Source organism: Tursiops truncatus, chromosome 1 (assembly GCF_011762595.2).
Source record: "Tursiops truncatus isolate mTurTru1 chromosome 1, mTurTru1.mat.Y, whole genome shotgun sequence".
Classification (NCBI taxonomy): domain Eukaryota; kingdom Metazoa; phylum Chordata; class Mammalia; order Artiodactyla; family Delphinidae; genus Tursiops; species Tursiops truncatus.
Window position 1 is genome coordinate 49,667,286 of NC_047034.1, and position 18,541 is coordinate 49,685,826.

At 49.9% G+C, this 18,541-nt stretch overlaps 1 protein-coding gene across 1 annotated transcript in view; it reads right to left on the bottom strand.

The window, feature by feature from the left end:
- The window catches only part of LHX4 (LIM homeobox 4), a 43,451-nt gene that overhangs the window by 15,655 nt on the left and 9,255 nt on the right, over window positions 1–18,541 (bottom strand). The window contains exon 2 of the mRNA XM_033847763.2: window positions 9,717–9,888. Coding sequence (XP_033703654.1) covers window positions 9,717–9,888 — 172 coding nt within the window. The remainder of the gene's footprint in view (window positions 1–9,716; window positions 9,889–18,541) is intronic.

Sequence of the window (18,541 nt, forward strand, 5' to 3'; positions counted from 1 at the left end):
TAAAGCATCCCCTGGCTACAGCCCTTGCCCCACCATCTATCTTCCACACAGTGACCCTGAGTCGGACCATCTCACTCCCCTGCTCAAAACCTTCCAGGGGCTCCCCTCTCACTCAGAGTAAAAGCCAAAGTCCCCTAACTGGCCTCTACAATCCTGCACCATCCGGCCTGCTTCCTAGGCTCGGAGCTCTTTCCCCAGATATCTACATGGCTCACCCCTGCATTTTCTACAGGTCTCCCCTCAGATGTATCCTTCTCAGGGGGCAGTCCTTAACCACCTCCCCTGCACCCCACCCCAGCACTTCCTTTCCCTTCTCTAAAGCACTCATCTCCCATGGATGCACTGTGCATTTCGTTCGTTTATCGTATTGTCTTTTCCCCTCTCTAGAAGACGAGCTCCGTGACAGCGGGGCTGGATCTGTTTGGTTCACCAGTGGACCCAGCGCCTGGAGCAGTGCCTGGCCCGGGATATGTGTTCAGTGACTATTTGGTCATACGTAGTGAATGACCCACTCCTATGGTATGCATTAATGCACAATTCCCCCATTTGTAGATGAGGAAACAAGTTCAGAGAGGGTAAGAAACGTGCCAGGGGCCTCACAGCCATAGACCGTGGTGCTGGGATTTGAACCCAATGTTCTTCCTTTCTCTGGGCCGTTGAGAGCAGTCAGTGGAAGCCAGCCCGGGCCCACGCCCGCCTCCCATGTGTAGGAGCTGCCACAGTGCGGTGCACTGTCCCGAGGAAACAAAATACCACACAACTTAATTTTATGCTTTAATTGCTTGGTGGTGATTTACTGCCGGCCGTATATTTTTTTCCCAGTTGACACTTCCCTCCATGTATTTCTTTTATCTATCACCACACTTGACAGGTAAGTCGCTGATATTTACTGTTACTGTATGTACCAATATTTCCAACATATATCACCACCACAGCCATGTCACGGCACACAGAGTTCTGGCCCAGAACGGTCAGCCTTCTCCAGACATAAACGGGGGCCATATTTGGAGAAGGCCTGACACCGGAGAATGCTAGAGCCTTAGAGAATACGGACACAGCTCCCCCATACACATACTCACACATAAAGCTCCCAGGCCCACCAGAACTGCCCCTCAGGCTCTGCTTTTTGTTTTTAATATAATGTTCTTCTTTTCAACAAGCATTCAATATTACTTTGAGATGAATACAACGGGAAAAGCTTTAGAACCAGTGACCTAGTCCAACCTCATTTAACACAGAAGCAAACTGGGGAAGCCCAGAGAGGGTCAGGGGCTTGCCCAAGATCACACAGCCCAGTTAGTGGCAGAAAAAGGTCGACAGCCCAACTCTCCCTTCCCCCAGCCATCCTTCCCCGCTTTCCCTGCTGGGGGGAGATTTGCTTCCCAAGAGGCAATGGGACGTGTAGGATCTGACCCTCTTCTACGAGAGTGCAGCCCATCTCTCCTAATTTTTGTGAACATGCATTAAGCAGTCAGTAGGCACCAGGGGATTTCACGTGAGCTATTTCATTGAAAGCGTACAACAGCCCTTATCGGTAGCTATTATTATTCCCTTTTCACAGATGGGACAGGCTGCCAGCTGGCCCAACAACATCGTCCCTCCTTCCCACTCCTCTCCTCTAGGCACCTAATCGGCTCTCCTTACTCCAGACTAATTCTTCTCTGCCAAGGTGTTAGCCCAGCTGTCACCAAATTACCCTGTGCAGAAGGGCCACCTGGGATGCTTGCCACCCCAGACTCCTGATTCTGGGCCCAGAACCCACACTTTTAACAAGCCCCACACGGATGACCCCAGTACAGCTGTGGCATGGACCATTCTTTGAGAAACCCTGCGTAATGGACGCTCTTGGCCCTCTCACAGCATCTGCAGCTTGCTTGTTGATTCTTGAGCCCTTCAAGACCTAAGGACTCATTCTCAACAGTGGTGCGGCAGACACGGGGACAGGCAGCAGGATGGACGTTCGGGGACAGAGGCCCCATCCCACCCCCTCCCACCATACCCCCGGCCAGCCCGCTGCATGGACCCATGATGCCCGCCGCAGGGTCCAAGGCTGGTCTGTGGCTTCTCCGAAAGCGGCGCTTCCAGGGGCACCAACGGACCCCAGGAGCCAGATCGGCAAGTCAGAGACTGGCTCTCCCTGGACCTTCGTGTGACCTCGGCCAGAGAAACAGCAGGAAACGTGGTGGAGCCAGGCCACGGGTTCCTGAGCACTGGGCTCGGGAGATTCAGGAGCCATGGGGGCAACATGGCCAAAGATGGGCTGCAGCAGGAAGGCACAGACTGGCAGAGAGGGGATCGAGAGGGGAAGGACAGCCGATTAGAAAAGCTTCCAGTGGTGCAGAGGTGTGGTGACAGGGGACGGAGAGAGGAGAGAGGCAGTGGGAATGGAAAGAGAGGCCCTTTGGAGGTGGGACCCCGTGTCTCGGTACCTGAATGGCTGTGGGTGGGAAGTAAAGGAGGGAGGAGGTTGAGCCCCAGTGATGAAGAGAACGGGACTTGCTGCTGCCAGCTGGTGTGTTTTAAGCTGCCCCCATCTCCCATTCCCAGGTCACCCCATCCCTCTTTGCCTGGGGACCATGTTCCTACAGCCCAGATGCCATCTGACTCCCAGGCTGATTTGCAACTATTTGTTTCCAAACAGATTCTCCCAAGGCAGAAAGGTCTCCAGTATGCAGGTTCCAGAGATGTCAGGAGGCCTTCACTGAGAGCCTGGGCTCTGGGAGGGGGGGCAGGCACCGCTGAATGGGAGGTCTCCGGGGCAGGCAGACAGATAATCCCTGGACTCATCACCGCCTGATATACCGCCTCAGGTCCCAGGGGGAACTGCTCAGCTAAGTAATTGCTTCTGCCTTGATTACAGGCCTTTGCAAATGACTATGGGCCTGGTCCCACCAGTGTTTGAATCTTACAAATGTCCACATGCACGGCTACTATCTGGACCATCTGATCGTTACCTTAAGAGGTTTAATTTGCTTAGCGAGGGAATTAGACTATAAACTATTCGGAAATTATGGAAAGTCACACGTCAAAGAGACCCTCCCCTTGTGAGTTCTTCAAGCACATTTTGCTAGAGTGTGTGTGTGTGTGTGTGTGTGTGTGTGTGTCCTAACAGGTGTGTGGTTATCAAAAATAACAAGTGGCTCAGCAAGAACCTGGCCCCAGATCGGACCACAACCAACCCCAGAACTGAAGTGGCCTCTTCCTGGGGCAACAGAGTACAAGCTAGCTAGAGGCGGCCACACAGGCACAGGCGGGACCCTCCCGCCAGAGCTGGGAACCCAGCTGTGGGAAGCGAAGGCTGAGGGCTGCGGTCACTGCCACAGAGCTCTGGACCACACAGGGAGGGATGGTCTCCTGTGGGGAAGACCCAGGGCAGCTCCGCACACCAAGAGGTGGACAGTTGTTCCAATCACCTGACCTGCCATTGCCACTGGACAGGCCCCACCTCCCTCCCCAGGACCCCTGTCTGGCCCAAGGCCTTTTGTAGCCTCTGCCCCAGGACCCTCCTTTCCTCTTTTTTTCTCCTCCCTACATAGATATGCCACCACGGCCTTCATAGGGATAGCTGCCGATAATGATGGCTACTGAACACTTCATTTGACTCAGTCCTCATAGTAACTTGTGAAAAGTAGACATTTTTATTCCCATCCCTTTTTCGAGATGGGAGAGTGAGGCTCAGAGAGGTCTGATGCCCCAAATTCACACTGAGCCTGGATTCAAACCCAGCGCCTGGTCCCTCTTCAACGTCCACCTCGGAGAGAGGTTTCTGGGCCCTTATGGGCCCATCAGGCCCATATTGCCCGATGTCCTGTGGGCGTCTGCCCAGCTGAGGAATGGAGGCCCTGGTCACCGGAGTGACTGGTCCAAGGTCACTAACGAAGACCTGGCCAGAGCCAGCAAAACTACCCTGCAGCTGGGCCAAACTCAGAGCGCGCCGGAGCTGAAACAGGCTGTTCTGAACTGCGGGGATAAATCAGCAGCTCCCAGGCTCCCAAGGACGCCGCTTACCTGCCCCTGGCTGACAGCCGCCTGGAGACTGACCGGCTGGGGGAGGGGACACAGCTCCCCAGTGACAACGGTGCAGCAGCCCTCCATCCTGCTGGGTCCCTGCAGCGTCAAGCAGGTGAGGGCCTCAGGGGCAGGGAGACACCCACAGAGTGGCAGTCACCCCAGAATGCCTCCGACTCTTCCCCACAGCCCCCTCTGGCAGGCAGATTCCAGCACACATACCTGGCGGCCAGGGCGTGGCTTGAAGGTCCCCTCAAGCCTGGGATGTTCTTAAAGGCTGTGCTTTGCCTTAAAAACATACACGGACTCTTGCCCTTTCTTTGATTCTATAGCTGTTTGTTTTCGTGTTATAATAATCACTGGTTTGTTTCTCACGTCTTCATGTAAATTGGCATGGCACCTTTGTCACCGGCCCACTGCCATGTACCCTCTCCACCTGCCAGGCTGCCCCCGCCTCCATCTGAGGAGTTCTAGGCCTTTAAAAGTCATCTCAGTGGGAAGGTCTCAAAGCTGGAGGGAGCAGCGGGCAGGAGAGGTCAGCTCAGGCCCAGCCCGAGGGAGAACTCTGCCAGCTGGTCCTCCATGGCCGCAGGTCAGGTGAACACATCCAGGGCCAGAAACCCAGAGACACAGCACCTAGCATGAAGCACCCAGCAGTGCTAGACACAGTTCACACACTATCTTCTTCCATGGGTGGCGCAGTGGTTGGGAGTCCGCCTGCCGATGCAGGGGACGCGGGTTCGTGCCCCGGTCCGGGAAGATCCCACATGCCGCGGAGCAGCTGGGCCCGTGAGCCATGGCCGCTGAGCCCGCACATTCCAAAACCTCATTCCCTTATCTGTTAAGAGGTGACATTCTAACCCACAGAGTTGCATTTCATAGCAACTCTGTGGGTTAGAATGTCACCTCTTAACAGATAAGGGAATGAGGTTTTCAGGAAGGCCTAGTCACTTGTTTGCTGACAAACAGCTTGTAAAACACAGGACAGGAATTCGGTCAAGCTCCGTTTGGGTTCACCAGACCACTCCACTGATAAAATAACTCCCCTTTGCGAAATGCTACTGTGTACCAGGTCTTCTAAAGCAGCCACCGTTAGCATTCCCATTTTTCCTGCAGAGGACACTGGAGCTCAGAGATGTTAAGGAACTTGCCTAAGGACCCCAGCACTTGAACCAGTTCCTGGAGCAGAAAACCTGTTTTCACCACGCCTCAGAGTAAGGGAGCTGCCAGGCTCATCCCAGGACCAAATCAGTGATGAAAAGGGGGACCCGGAAGCCCAAATCCCAGATCCCTGCTCTCCCCAGGCTCTAGTCCTTTTGCAAGGAGCCAGGGATCCTCCACATGCTGGGTGCACAGGCCAGAAAAGACCTGCTCAGCAAATGCAACCCAAGGAGTTGTTGGCCCCCTGGCTTGCGATTCAAATTGTAATAATCTTAGAAGCACGCTGTATGAGTCAACTAAGCCTCTGCTCTCAGGCCCCAGAATGTTATTTCCTTCGGAGAAGGGGATCCAAGGACCCAAGAGTCAAAACAACAAACAACAGCAAAAATCAGCCAATGTTACTGAGCAAGACAGAGTTTACCAGCCCCCGCCCTTCAAACAACATAACAACCACAGAGTGCAACCTTCCGACAGTACTTCTTTCTGCCTGTGCACACACCAACATCGCCCTCTGCTGCCAGTCACCAGTACGACCATGTCTCACAGGCTGGAAGCTAGTGGGAGCCAACCTCCAGCTTTCCTCTCTGTCCCCCTCCCCCACTTTTGGGGTATTGCACACCTCCAGCGGGGCACTCCTCACATTACAGTCTTGAGTCACAAAGCTTCACACAGAATAAAAGATGCCCCTGGAATTGTGCAAAGCAGTGGCCCTGCCCCTTGTTATAGGCAAAGAGATTTAAAATATTGATCCTGGAACTTAGAACCACAGTGTTGATCGGTGAGGTCAATGAATCCTGCCCTCTGCCTCCGAGCCAGGCTTTGGGGCAGATATCATAAAAGGACACTGCTTTTTCTTTTTTCTTTTTCTCTTTTACTTCAAGGAGCATAGAGAAGATGCCTCTGACCAGGCATCTTCCAAGTGCCACGGGCACAAGCGACGGGCAAATCCAAGTGCACGGCACCTGCTGGCTCTCTCTCGAGGCTGCTGGTGGTGACACCTGCAGCCTGGTGTGAGACGAGGGAGGGACCTGGGCTGCCTGGGACTGCCCTCCCCTCCTGCCCTGCCTCTTGTTCTCTCTGCTCCCAGTGTCCCTCTGCACGTGTGCCATCTGAAAGCAGGTGCCTGGTGACCTTTAATGAGCTGTAGTGAGGAGCAGACCCACGCATTCTGTGACCAAATCACAGCCTGAGCCCCAAGCGGGCAGCAGGTCCCAAGACCCCTGTGGATGGGAGGTGAGGCCGCTCTGACCGTAGACAATTCTCCTTCTCTGTCCTCACCAAGGACTGTGACTTGCTATACCAAACCGTACTGCAGATGTGCCTTCCTGTACCAAACAGCCCTGGTCCCCAAAAGCTGGGTGAGGTCTGACTGCCTGCAAATCCACGTGGCCTCCCTATAGGGCCTCAGAGGTGCCCGATCTTCGTGTCTGATTGCCCCTCCATTGGCAGTGGGGAGAATCACTTCAGTTTTCAATTTCTCTCCACCCAGCAGCCCCATCACAGAGGTAATGACCTGGTTTCAGCACTGAATATGCGGCCAGCTCCCCGGCTTTACAAGAGGATCCAGTCCTGAGAGTGGGCTACTTTAGGAAGCAGAGCAGTCCTGCGGAAGGAGAAGAACTGGGGCTAAATAACGGAGGCATCCTGGGCCTCTGTGACTCGCAGGACGCCAAGCCAGGTACGGAAGAAACTGGTCCCCACAGTGCGTTGTGAATTCACTATGTAATCTACTCTCTGTTGCGTCAAACCCAGCGATGGCCTATGGGCAAGGCTCGGGGCCAGGTGCGTGGGGAAGACAGAAAAATGAGTGACTAATACACCTTTCCTCAAGCCAACGGGGAAGATCAAACAGGTTTGTGAGGAATGAGCAAAGCAAGCAGCTCGTGCTGAGTCATCGGAAGAGACAAGGGGCAAGGTGGCCAGGCCACTGCGGGGCTGGACTCACCGTCATGGAAGGATGGGGAGACCTTGAGGGGGTGGACCTCATCCCTGGACGATGAAACAGCTGGGAAATGGGGCATCTTGCTGGGGGCATCGGGTACCCAAGGAAAGCAGTGAGCTGGATGGGAGGCTGGGCACAGGGTGGAAGGCTCTGGCGGCACAGTGCTTCTGGGATATTCTGTAGGCAGAGGGGGCCCTGCCGAAGGAGCTGGGGTCGGGGTGTCAGGAGCTGAGCTGTGGGGGGGACGCTGGTCTGGTGGGGAGGTGTGTGGGCAGCAAAATGTGGGGAGATGAGCAGGGACATTACTGATAAGCAAGGCCATGGAGACAGGGGCCCAGGGCAACGGCCTGGGTGAGTAATTGTCACTTGTATTTCTGGTCTTGGGCTAACGGCTCACAGGCCTGTGCTAATCCCTCCTTAGCCCATACCCTGGGCTCCTCCCGGGTCTAGAGCGACCCTCTTTCCTTACCACCACTTCTCCCAAACCCAAGTCTACACTTCAGCTGCTGCCACCTCCCTTTCCCCCACCCGGAGGCAGCCAGTCGAGGTGCAAACATCAGATAGGGCCCTAGGGCAAGGCCGGGGCTCAAAGGAGCTTCTCTGATGACAGAGCCCCAGGTCTGTGGTCCTGACAGGTCTTGCCTGAACCCCAGCCAGAATTCTGACCCAGGGACATCTCAGCACCTATCCTGGAGCTCACCGAGGATTTCCAAATAGGAGGATGATGCGCTGGCCCTGGAAGCAGGGACAGCTCAGCAAACCCCGACGGCCAGGCCCACCCACCTACTTCCTCCTGCCCTCCTCCCCCCACGCACGATGACACTCGTCCCATCCAGGGGCCCATAAGAGCTGCCATGGTGCTCGGCCACGGCATCCATGAGGGAGGAAGGCAGAGGCAAACGTGCTGCTGAGAAAGGATGTGGGTAGAGGGGACAGAACCACGTAAATGCCAAAATAAAGGCAACAGGGCGAGGGTCAGAGGTGGGGAGAGCAAAAGGAAGATGGGAGAAAGGGGAACAGTCCACAAAAAAGACTTAGAGGAAGAAGCAGAGGCCCATCCCTCAACTGGAACCATCAAGGATTCATTGGGTTTGCCTGTGCTAGCTACTGCCCCACCCTCAGGGAGCTCAGACATGCACACACACACAGACAGACATGTGCCCCCACACACACGCACGCACGCACGCACGCACGCGCGCGCGCGCACACACACACACACACACACACACACACACGCCCAAGGAGAGAGCAGTGCTCATTTGACCAAAGTGTGATGGTGACAATGAGTGCTACCTTCTGAACACAAGCCACGGAGGCAGCCCCTGTGGTTACCAAGATCATCTTTAAAGTGCTTTTCGACTCATATTGGAGTAACCAAATTTGAGAATCGGAAATTCAAATCACTTATTCCCCGCAGTTAAGCCTTGGGGAGGATTTGTGAGAGATCACGTTCTGTGTCAGGACTGGCACCTCTCCCTACTTCTCCTCCCTGTCTCCAGAAAACACACCCTCTGAAGGACACACACCATCTCTCCGGGGCTTGTTCGTTTGTGCCCAGTGTGTCCCAGCGCTGGCGAGCCTCCCGGCAGTCCCACCACGCTCCACGCACCCCGTGGGCCACCCACACTGGGCTCTGTGTCGCTGACAGACACCCCCCACCTCCTGCTCTTGGCTTTGCTGTTACCAGCTGGCCCACGTCACTTGAGGCATCAGCCTAAGTGCCTCAGGTAATAAATTCTTGGAGAGAAGTCTCAGACTAAATGCCATGGAAAATAAATTCTAGGAGATCCCCTCACTTTGACCTAAAGTTCCAACATGATTTGTTTCTGATGGACCCAACCCCAGAATGAAAAATCAAGGACAGGCTTAAGAGCTGATACGCATGTATCAGGCAAGTATCCTAAGGAATTTACACATGTTGACTCATTCAAAACTAACAACCCTATGATTATCAGCCCCATTTTACAGATAAGCAAACTGAGACACAGAGAAGTTAGATAACTTGCCCAAGAGCACACTGCTAGTAAGTGAGTTCAAACCCAGGCAGGGTCTGGGCTCTAAACCGTCACACAAAACTGTCTCTTTGTCATATTTCCATTGAAGTTGATGACACTGTCTGAGCCTGGCTCAACCCCTACCGGGAGCAACACTGCTCTGAGACCCTAGGAGCAACCATAGAGATGCCTCTAGATTTGGGGCACAAAATTCAAAGTACCACTCTGAAAGCCGCAGGAATGATACAGCCAAGTGCCCTGGGGCACCAACTCACCAAGACAGAAAGAGCAACTCGTTCGAGGATTTGCAGGGATCCTTTGTCAGCCACCCTGGAGAAGTCTGGCTCTTGCCTCCTGCTGGCTCCCCACCCATGGCCCTTGCAGAGCTCAAGTGAGGCCGAGATTCTGGGCCTCAGGGGGTGATGGGGCCGGTGATCAAAAGGGGGCCCTCAATGAGGAACAGCCTCTCAGCACCAGGATTCACCCACCCCACCCAGGGTGGACTCCCGCCCTCCCCACCCTGCCTTACTGAGAACTTCCCCCTCACTGCATGGGGCAGGCAGTTAGATCAGGGCAAGGAGAGCAAGGTGCAGCCCCCAGCTCTGACTTACTTGAAGAAGTCCTCCTTGCAGTAGACGCTCCCGGCCCTGGAGAAGCACCTGTCAGCTAGCTGCATCTGGCAGTCTGCACACTTGAGGCAGGAGCTGTGCCAGTGTCTGTCCAGGACCTTCAGGATGAACTTGTCCAGGATATGCTGGTTGCAGCCAGCACACTGGGGGATCTCTGTGGAGAGAGGAGAGAGAGGCAATGTAAGACTTCTGTACGGCACCACTAACCAGGTGCTGTTTGGATGTCTTCTCATTCTGCTTGTTTTGGGAAAGAACATGAGCCAAACCCTCAGGGCTGCCACATACAGTTGTACAGGTTGTACACTGCACAAAGGTGCCTGGTCAAAGGAGTAGGTTGGGACTGAAATCCAATCCATGCTTTGCTGGCCTGGCTTTGGGTGGCTTTGACCCAAAAGGGTTGCCTGTTTCTAAGAGCACCACAAGGCTAGCAGCATCAGCTAACTCCACTTTTGCCAGCTGCAATTCCACAGCCAATGGCCAGGAAGACCCAATAACATTCACCTTTATTTCTATGACATTTTCACTACTGGGTAGAATCTGTGCTAAAAACCTCAGCCTCTAAAGTAAGCCCTGCCTAAGCATGGACTGAGAGGTCATCTGGCATAAAAAAGAAATGATATGTTGGGGGTGGGTAGTGACCAAAGTCCATGCCTGAAGGTATTCCTGGAGAAAGAATCTCAGTATTTTTTTTAATTTTATTTTATTTATTTTTTTATACAACAGGTTATTAGTCATCAATTTTATACACATCAGTGTATACATGTCAATCCCAATCGCCCAATTCATCACACCACCCACCTTGGTGTCCATACGTTTGTTCTCTATATCTGTGTCTCTATTTCTGCCCTGCAAACCAGTTCCTCTGTACCATTTCTCGAGGTTCCACATATATGCGTTAATATACGGTATTTGTTTTTGTCTTTCTGACTTACTTCACTCTGTATGACAGTCTCTAGATCCATCCACGTCTCTACAAATGACCCAATTTCGTTCCTTTTTATGGCTGAGTAATATTCCATTGTATATATGTGCCACATCTTCTTTATCCATTCATCTGTTGATGGGCATTTAGGTTGCTTCCATGACCTGGCTATTGTAAATAGTGCTGCAATGAACATTGGGGTGCATGTGTCTTTTTGAATTATGGTTTTCTCTGGGTATATGCCCAGTAGTGGGATTGCTGGGTCATATGGTAATTCTATTTTTAGGTTTTTAAGGAACCTCCATACTGTTTTCCATAGTGGCTGTATCAATTTACATTCCCACCAACAGTGCAAGAGGGTTCCCTTTTCTCCACACCCTCTCCAGCATTTGTTGTTTGTAGATTTTCTGATGATGCCCATTCTAACTGGTGTGAGGTGATACCTCATTGTAGTTTTGATTTGCATTTCTCTAATGATTAGTGATGTTGAGCAGCTTTTCACGTGCTTCTTGGCCATCTGTATGTCTTCTCTGGAGAAATGTCTATTTAGGTCTTCTGCCCATTTTTGGATTGGGTTGTTTGTTTTTTTAATATTGAGCTACATGAGCTGTTTATATATTTTGGAGATTAATCCTTTGTCCACTGGAGAATCTCAGTATTTTGAGAGAGTCTCCTGAGAGAGAATCTCAGCATTTTAATGAAATGCAAAAGATACCATCGATTAACTCGATCAACATACCCAACTAATATGCCTTCATGTACTGCAGACAGGAAAACTAGAAACTGCTTTTCCAGATTCCCTTGCAGCTTGGGTTCCGAAAGTGATTTAGAGTCTGCCAATCAGGTGAACTTAGAAGAGACTTGAATTCAGAACCGAGTTGAATGGAGCCTGCCAAGAGGCAGGCTCCCACTATGCCGGTGTGGATCATGACAGAGGCTACAGGGTTCTCTGGCTTTAATGTCCTGAGCAATCATGGCAGAAGCAACAACATTCTGGGGGCTGGGAGTTATTCCCAGCAGCTTGGTCCAGAACTGGCTCCACTGAGTTAAAAGTCATCTACTACCTATCTGGTAATTGATCACTCTCCACTTAAATAGTGAAAATGGATTCTGTTGTCTGCAACTGAACCTGAACCACTACCGCACCCTGTTCCTGTGCTGGGTGACTTCCTATCCAAGGTCTGTTTCTCTGTCATCCCATCTCTACCAAGGGATTGCTCAGGGGGTTGATAGTATTTTGAGTCACTGAATTAGTTTCAAAATGGTCAGGCTTTCACAGCTGGATGAACAAATAGTGCTAGCATCTCTAGCCATTTTCCCTGGTCCTTTTCCTCAAAAAAGGGAAGGTAACAAATGTTAAGAACAAAAACATAAAAGTGCAAGCATTTGGCCTCCTATGGTAGCCTCGTGATATAGCATGTCATGAGACTGGTAACCCTGGGGTTTCTCACCTCTACTATAAATAGCATTTTTGCTAATTGTTTTTTTTACACACCATCTTTCCCATCAGAAGGTGAGATCCTCAAGGAACAGGAACAGCATTTCTTTCTCAGTTTTGTATCATCCGTGCCTAGCACAATGTCTGGCACACAAGAGTAACTCCACAGATATTTTTCACCAAATAAATTACTGATCAAATCCTCTCTAAGAAGCTCACTTGAAACAGTTCTTCACTAGTCTTTCCTGCACACCCCAAATGTCAACAAAAGTACTAAAACCAAATCTCTCGTGAGATTTCGTGAATCTAGTGTTTCTTGATTCATAACAAGTTTGTTGGTTGTGATATAATTTTAAAGTGTTGAAATAAGGAATTAGTCTCAAGGCATTAGGGGGAAATTTTAAGCACATCTAAACCTATGTAGAGAGAAAGCTTTCTCAAGTACTAAGTCATCTGTATCTAAAACTTACAGACACACTGTTGGGACATTCACTAACTGTCATCATTAGCCCTGTACACACAATTGTCTATCTTGGACCCAATTAAACCCCAGCACAGCTTGTTTCCTTCATGGTCTTGGTAGCCACCACCATTTGCCCGAAAGTCATACTCACTAGATTCCTTGCCCTTTGACCTGATTCGCAGACCAAAATGCCCCATGAAAACTACCAGATACGTGTAGCCCTGGACACTTGGTACCTGTCCCAGTTCAGATGGGACTTTCTTTTTATCTCAAAACATTTCCTCTTTGGCAAAGAAATTGTTCAACCAATAAGTACTTACCAAGGAGTCCCAGAAAAGTGCTCAACACATGACAGCTACACGAATTTCCATCAAATAAGAAGGGCTAGGTAGGACACAGATGAAGACCACGGATTCTGAAACCGGACTGCCTAATTTTGTGTCCTGGCTCCGCTTTCTAAGATTGAACAAATTACATTGCCTCTCTCTGCCTCAGTTTTCTCACCTGTAAAAGTGGGGTGATGATAGCAATAGTACCTGGTAGAATTGTTGTCAAGGTAAATGAATCAATATACGTAGGATGGGACTTGGTATACAGTAGGTGCTCAGTAAAGGCTTGCTATTATTAGGAGATAAGATAACTGCAGTAACCAGGTGCTCGAGGTGGTGCCGCTGGACTGAGAGTAAGGAAAGTTAGGGGCCCACGATCCTGGGCTTGACCTCATTGAACTCCCACCGAGAATCTCCGCAAAGATGTCAAGATCCCCCCACGGAGGTTCAGAGAGGGCCCACATCACACAGCAACTATGCCGTGGTTGGTGGGGAGGCGTGCTTGGCACCTCCAGGCAGGTGCCCGTTCAACCACACGCCTGCCTCTCTCCAGGGACCATCAGGGACTGGCATCCCTGGAGCGGCCAGGGAGGGTTCCGAGAGCAGGGCCCTTACCAGCTGGAGGTTGGGAAAGAAGAGGTGAGACTCTAGGGAATGAGGGGAGGATAACCTGGAGCTGCTGTGGTATGACAAGTCCAGCCTGGGCAAGCGGCGGAGACAACACAGGTAAACCTGGCCATTAAGCGGGAAAGGGTGTGGATCTCCCCTGCAGGAATTCGCGTTCGGAGCTGTAGCAGCTGCGGAGCCAGGGGCTTGAGGAAGGAGGTGTGGAGGAAGATTGCTCAGGCATCTTTTTCGAAGAGGGGAAGGAAGCCCTAATGAGAAGCCCTCCGGCTCAGGGAAGAGGTGTGCCGACGGGCGGGTGCCGAGCTGCAGGAACCTTTGCCCCCGGAGCCGAGAGTGCCCGGCCCGACCTGTGTGTCGCCGTGGACCGTAGGCCCCGGGGACATGACCCGCTAGGGATGTCTTTGTCCCAGGAGCCAGGCAGCCGGCCAGCGGGGGCAAATTAACCCCTGGAGAGCCCGACGGTTGGGGGTTGGGGTCTGGGGACGACCCTCGGGGCGCGAGCCCGCTCCTTCCCCGCACCCCGCCCTCCCCCCGGGCCAGAGGGTCGCCAATTCCCACCTAATTGTTGTTTGGCCTCCGAGGAAAGCGGTTCTATTTCTCCTCCTGGCCACAAATGCATGGGGATGAGGGCGAGGATGCATGCCCGTAAAATTTATTTCGAGCAAGGTATCTACCGGGAGCCTTAATATGATGAGTATTCAAGAGAGAATACATTAAGGCTAATGTATGCGGGAAGGGCGGGCAGGGGAGTTTTAGAGGCTTGGAAGCTGAGGCAACATCATATTTAGGAACAACACTAAAAGCAGCAGACAGCCATTTCTTTCGACCTCCAGCTTGCAGGGGATGTGTCCGGCAGGGACAGGCTGGGCTGCCCACACTAGGGATTCTCAGAGAGAGGCCCTGGGACCCAACTGGGGGTCCTTGAGTCTGGCAAAAATGTAAGAGACATACTAAGGGTGCTTTTTAAGTTAAAAGAAAACAAAACCTTTCCCACTGTATTCCACTGTAGATTTTGAGAGAGAGAGCATTTTTTAAAACAGAGATAATGTAGAAATGGTTTAAGAGACCCACAATATACCTATAGTAATAGTAAAACCAGGCAACAAGAGCCTGTTATAAACTGTGCCAGGTCCTAAATGTATGTTTCCTCAATCCACACAACTTGGTGAGGGAGGTGTTATTATCCCCAATTTACAGATGACGAAACAGCCTGGGAGAGATCAAGCAAAGTGTCCAAGGTCCCACAACGGGGGAACCAGGATTTCAACTGGGCCTGTGTGCGAGATGGGCTCACCCAACCCCAGAGCTGGAGGGTCTGAGACATCACCCCACCTGGCTGGTTCGACCCTGTCACTTTACGGAGGGTAAATGGAGGTGGCTCAAAGCTGCTCTGTGTGCAGTGACAGGAGCAGATGAGCCACTGGCCTCTGGTGCTCCCCAACAATTAGGCAAATGGAACTGTCTGAGGGACAGATTTCCATCCTTTGCACAGAGTATGCGTGTGTTGTAGGGGACAGACACCTAATGCCCAAGGAGGGCTGGGAGTGGGAAGCCCTGTCCGGCTGATCGCCTCCACCCAGCTGCAAAGTGCCAGCTTGTTGATGGCGTCTGTCAAGTTCAGATTCATCCCTGCCTGTGAGGGGGTGGGGACCTGTGAACTCAACCCCACACTTTAGGAGACGGTGCTCCATGCAATTATTTAGATGAAAGAAATGTGTGAAATATGAACGAACTAGAAAATTTTAAAGAGCAACAAAACAAATCTTTTTTTTAACCTACAATAAATTATGATTTTTTAAAAATAATTTAGAGTCTGAACAGGACAGAAGTTATATAGGTTTCCTAAGAGAAATAAAGTCGTAACCAAAATTTCCAAATCGCTAGTAAACTCAACTTATTCATGCAGTATTTGATATCACGAAATTTTACTTTAAAAACTGGAGTTTAAGCAGATCCTTGCAGTCACTAAGACAGCATTTGATCTATAAACTCAGTTCCTGATCCAAGGAGTCGTTTCATTTAAAATGAAAATTTTTATCTTATCTGCAGGAAAGTGTTCTGTGGTGATGCTCTCTGCTGGGGCTCTGCAGAGGATAAACCCAGGCATGAAAAGACAGCAACATCCCTTGAACAGGCAAGGAATCTGTGGAGATGCTGGACCACACAGTACAATACACTCCCATCTGCAGGGCCATCCACCAGCACCCAGGAGAGACACGGCCCAAGGCACAGACCTAAGCCCACAGGGAGAACAGCTGTGTGTACACAGCTATCCAAGCAGACACCATCACACACACTCACACAGACACATACACAAGTCAGATGTACACACGTTCACACATACTTACAACATACACAAAGACACAACACAGACATAATCACATATACACTCAGACACACAGAGGAAAACATAATCACAAATAGATACACTGAGACATACACATACATAGACAAAGGCACCCACACATACCACATTCACTTAGACACAAACGCACCTGCACATATTCACATCTACTGAGACATGCATATTTAGCACACACACATACGCATATGTACACACACATATACCACAGATACTAACACACACTCACACATGCACACAAACACATGCACACACATATCCTGATACAAGGGCTAAGGCATTGTGATTCCAGGAAAAAGCCAATTCTTCTGAAGTCAAGCTGTGTCTACGGAAAGGAAGCCACCTCCGAAATGAGGGAGCTGTCCAACTCTGGGGCGGTGGGGAGAGTGGGCAGTGAGTGAAATAGAAAACTAGGGGGAACTAGAAAATTTTGCTCAAAGACCTTTTGGGAAAACTATTGAGGGAATTTGAAAGTTTTCAGTTCTGTTAAGAGTTTAGATCTTCAAATTTTTAGGTCTGCCAAATTGTTTACAATAAATCCCAGGCCAGATTTTGAGATTCTGATTCTACCATGTATGTGATTTTGGACAAATTGCTTAACCTCTTTGAGCCTCAATTTTCTTATCTGTAAAATGGAGATAATAACACCAGTCTCTGGGGTTGTGGTGTTGTGTGATCATATCAGTTAATGAGTATAAGACCCTTAGCCCCATAATACATTTGTCCAAGCTCAACGGCCAGCTCCCTTCTCCCTTTTCCTGACTAGCCACCAGCAAGATGGATTTATATATTTAAAGTGTATCAAAATTATTTCATGCTTCTTTATTTCCCAATATAATTTTCCCACCGCCCCCTCCAAAACACTCAAAACTCTCCTCCACACCCCTAGTTCTAAAGCATCTGGAAAATGTACAACCCTTTCTAATCAACATTATCCCAGAGTATGAACAGCAGATAATGCAACATTACAAGATTCAGTTTTTTTGGAATAAAGAAATCTGTCAGATTCTTTCTTCCATAGAATGAGGGCAAATTTGCCAGACCTTGGTCCCCTCCCCACATGTGAATGGTGAGAGTGGGGCGGTTAGGACCACCAACTGCCTGACCTCACTTCACTTTTGCTGTAATGTATTCAGGTAAGAAAGGACTGAGTTCATATTAACATTTGAGGCTTCTAGTATTTTTCTTAGAGACATCTAAATGCCCAATGGTGAAGTGACTATTTCTTATTTGATATGAAATAACTAAAAACCCTTTGCCTGTAGCCATAACCTACTTCTTCATCAAGGAAGCTTATAAAACACACAACGTGATGTCCAGCCCTCAAATCACCTGAGTGCCCTAGTGGAGGTACAAGGGGCTTGTTTTTCAGAGTGGCCCATCAAACAATGGACTCTGTTTTAAATCCCCAAATTCCTCCGTTAGTGAAGTTTCAGAAAGCTGGGAAGTGGAAGAGATCAAAGGTCTGATGTGGTCTGTGGTAGATCAAATTGCCCTCAGCCCTCTGGTGATATGGCATAACTATTGTGCATTTTTATTCCCCACTCAATGTTTCTTCATTTCCAAGAAACTGCTCTCAAGGAACCAGGGGCCACCATGAAACATTTCAGAAATGGTTTGTGTTGGTCTGATCGATTTTAATTCTTTGAAAAAGTGTGCTTTCTGTCTCTTTGGTCACAGAAGATGAACAACGTGAGGAAAAACATTTTTTTCCACGAAAGAGACTAAAACTAGAACCAACATACTTGACGATGACTTCTAAAATGTATTTAAGAAAGTGTACCTTTCTGGGAAAGTGGTTTAGAATTTCAGATATTTCCATTGGACTCATAATGCAAGTGAATACTGTAATATTTTAAAGACAGGTATTCTGTACTGGCCGGAATAGTGTTCAGAACAGATTAATATTTTGTAAAATTTGGACTTTGATGGGCCGCTTTGGAATCCTGCAAGACATTGCTTTTTCACTACCTTTTGGACAAATAGAGTTCTTCTTTTTGTTTCACAAACAATTTGGCTTGACAGCCTAGTGCCCAGGAAAAGGTTTTCCTTGCTTCTTTCTGGATAGGGAGGTGGTCCTGGGGAGATGCTTCCAGGGTTCCCCGTTTGCAGACCCCACAATACTCCCTATTGGCTTGGCCATCCCCTTAAGACACCCAGGAGCACTCCAGCCCGCGGAGGGTGACTCCCTCTGCAAAACGGAACCGTGATCTTCCTCTTTAAGTTTACCAGCACTTTGAACTTTGTCAAGTACTTGCAAATCTGCAAGCTCATTTACTCCTCCTAGAGATCCTGAGAAAAGTGAACCTCTAATCTACATTTAAAAGGGTTTCCCTGAGGGTACACAGTTGGGGGCCAAACTAGGGCTGGAACCCTCTTTTTCTCTGGGATAGATTCTGGGGCTGACTGAAGACCAAGGTTTCCAACTGTGTTCACCAAAGCCACCTCTGTCTGGTGGGTTTCATCCCAAATCCTTTCGCTGGTAAGTAGTTTTTTTGAACTCTGTCTTAAATAACATTTGGCCAATGTATGTTTCCAAAACTACACAATTTTATTTATTTGTTAAGTTTTTTTTACTGACTACAAAAAAAGCCAAATGGGGCTTTAAGGAAACACACATATAATTGAAATATTATGCAAATGTTTTTCTTGGAATTCTCTAGTCC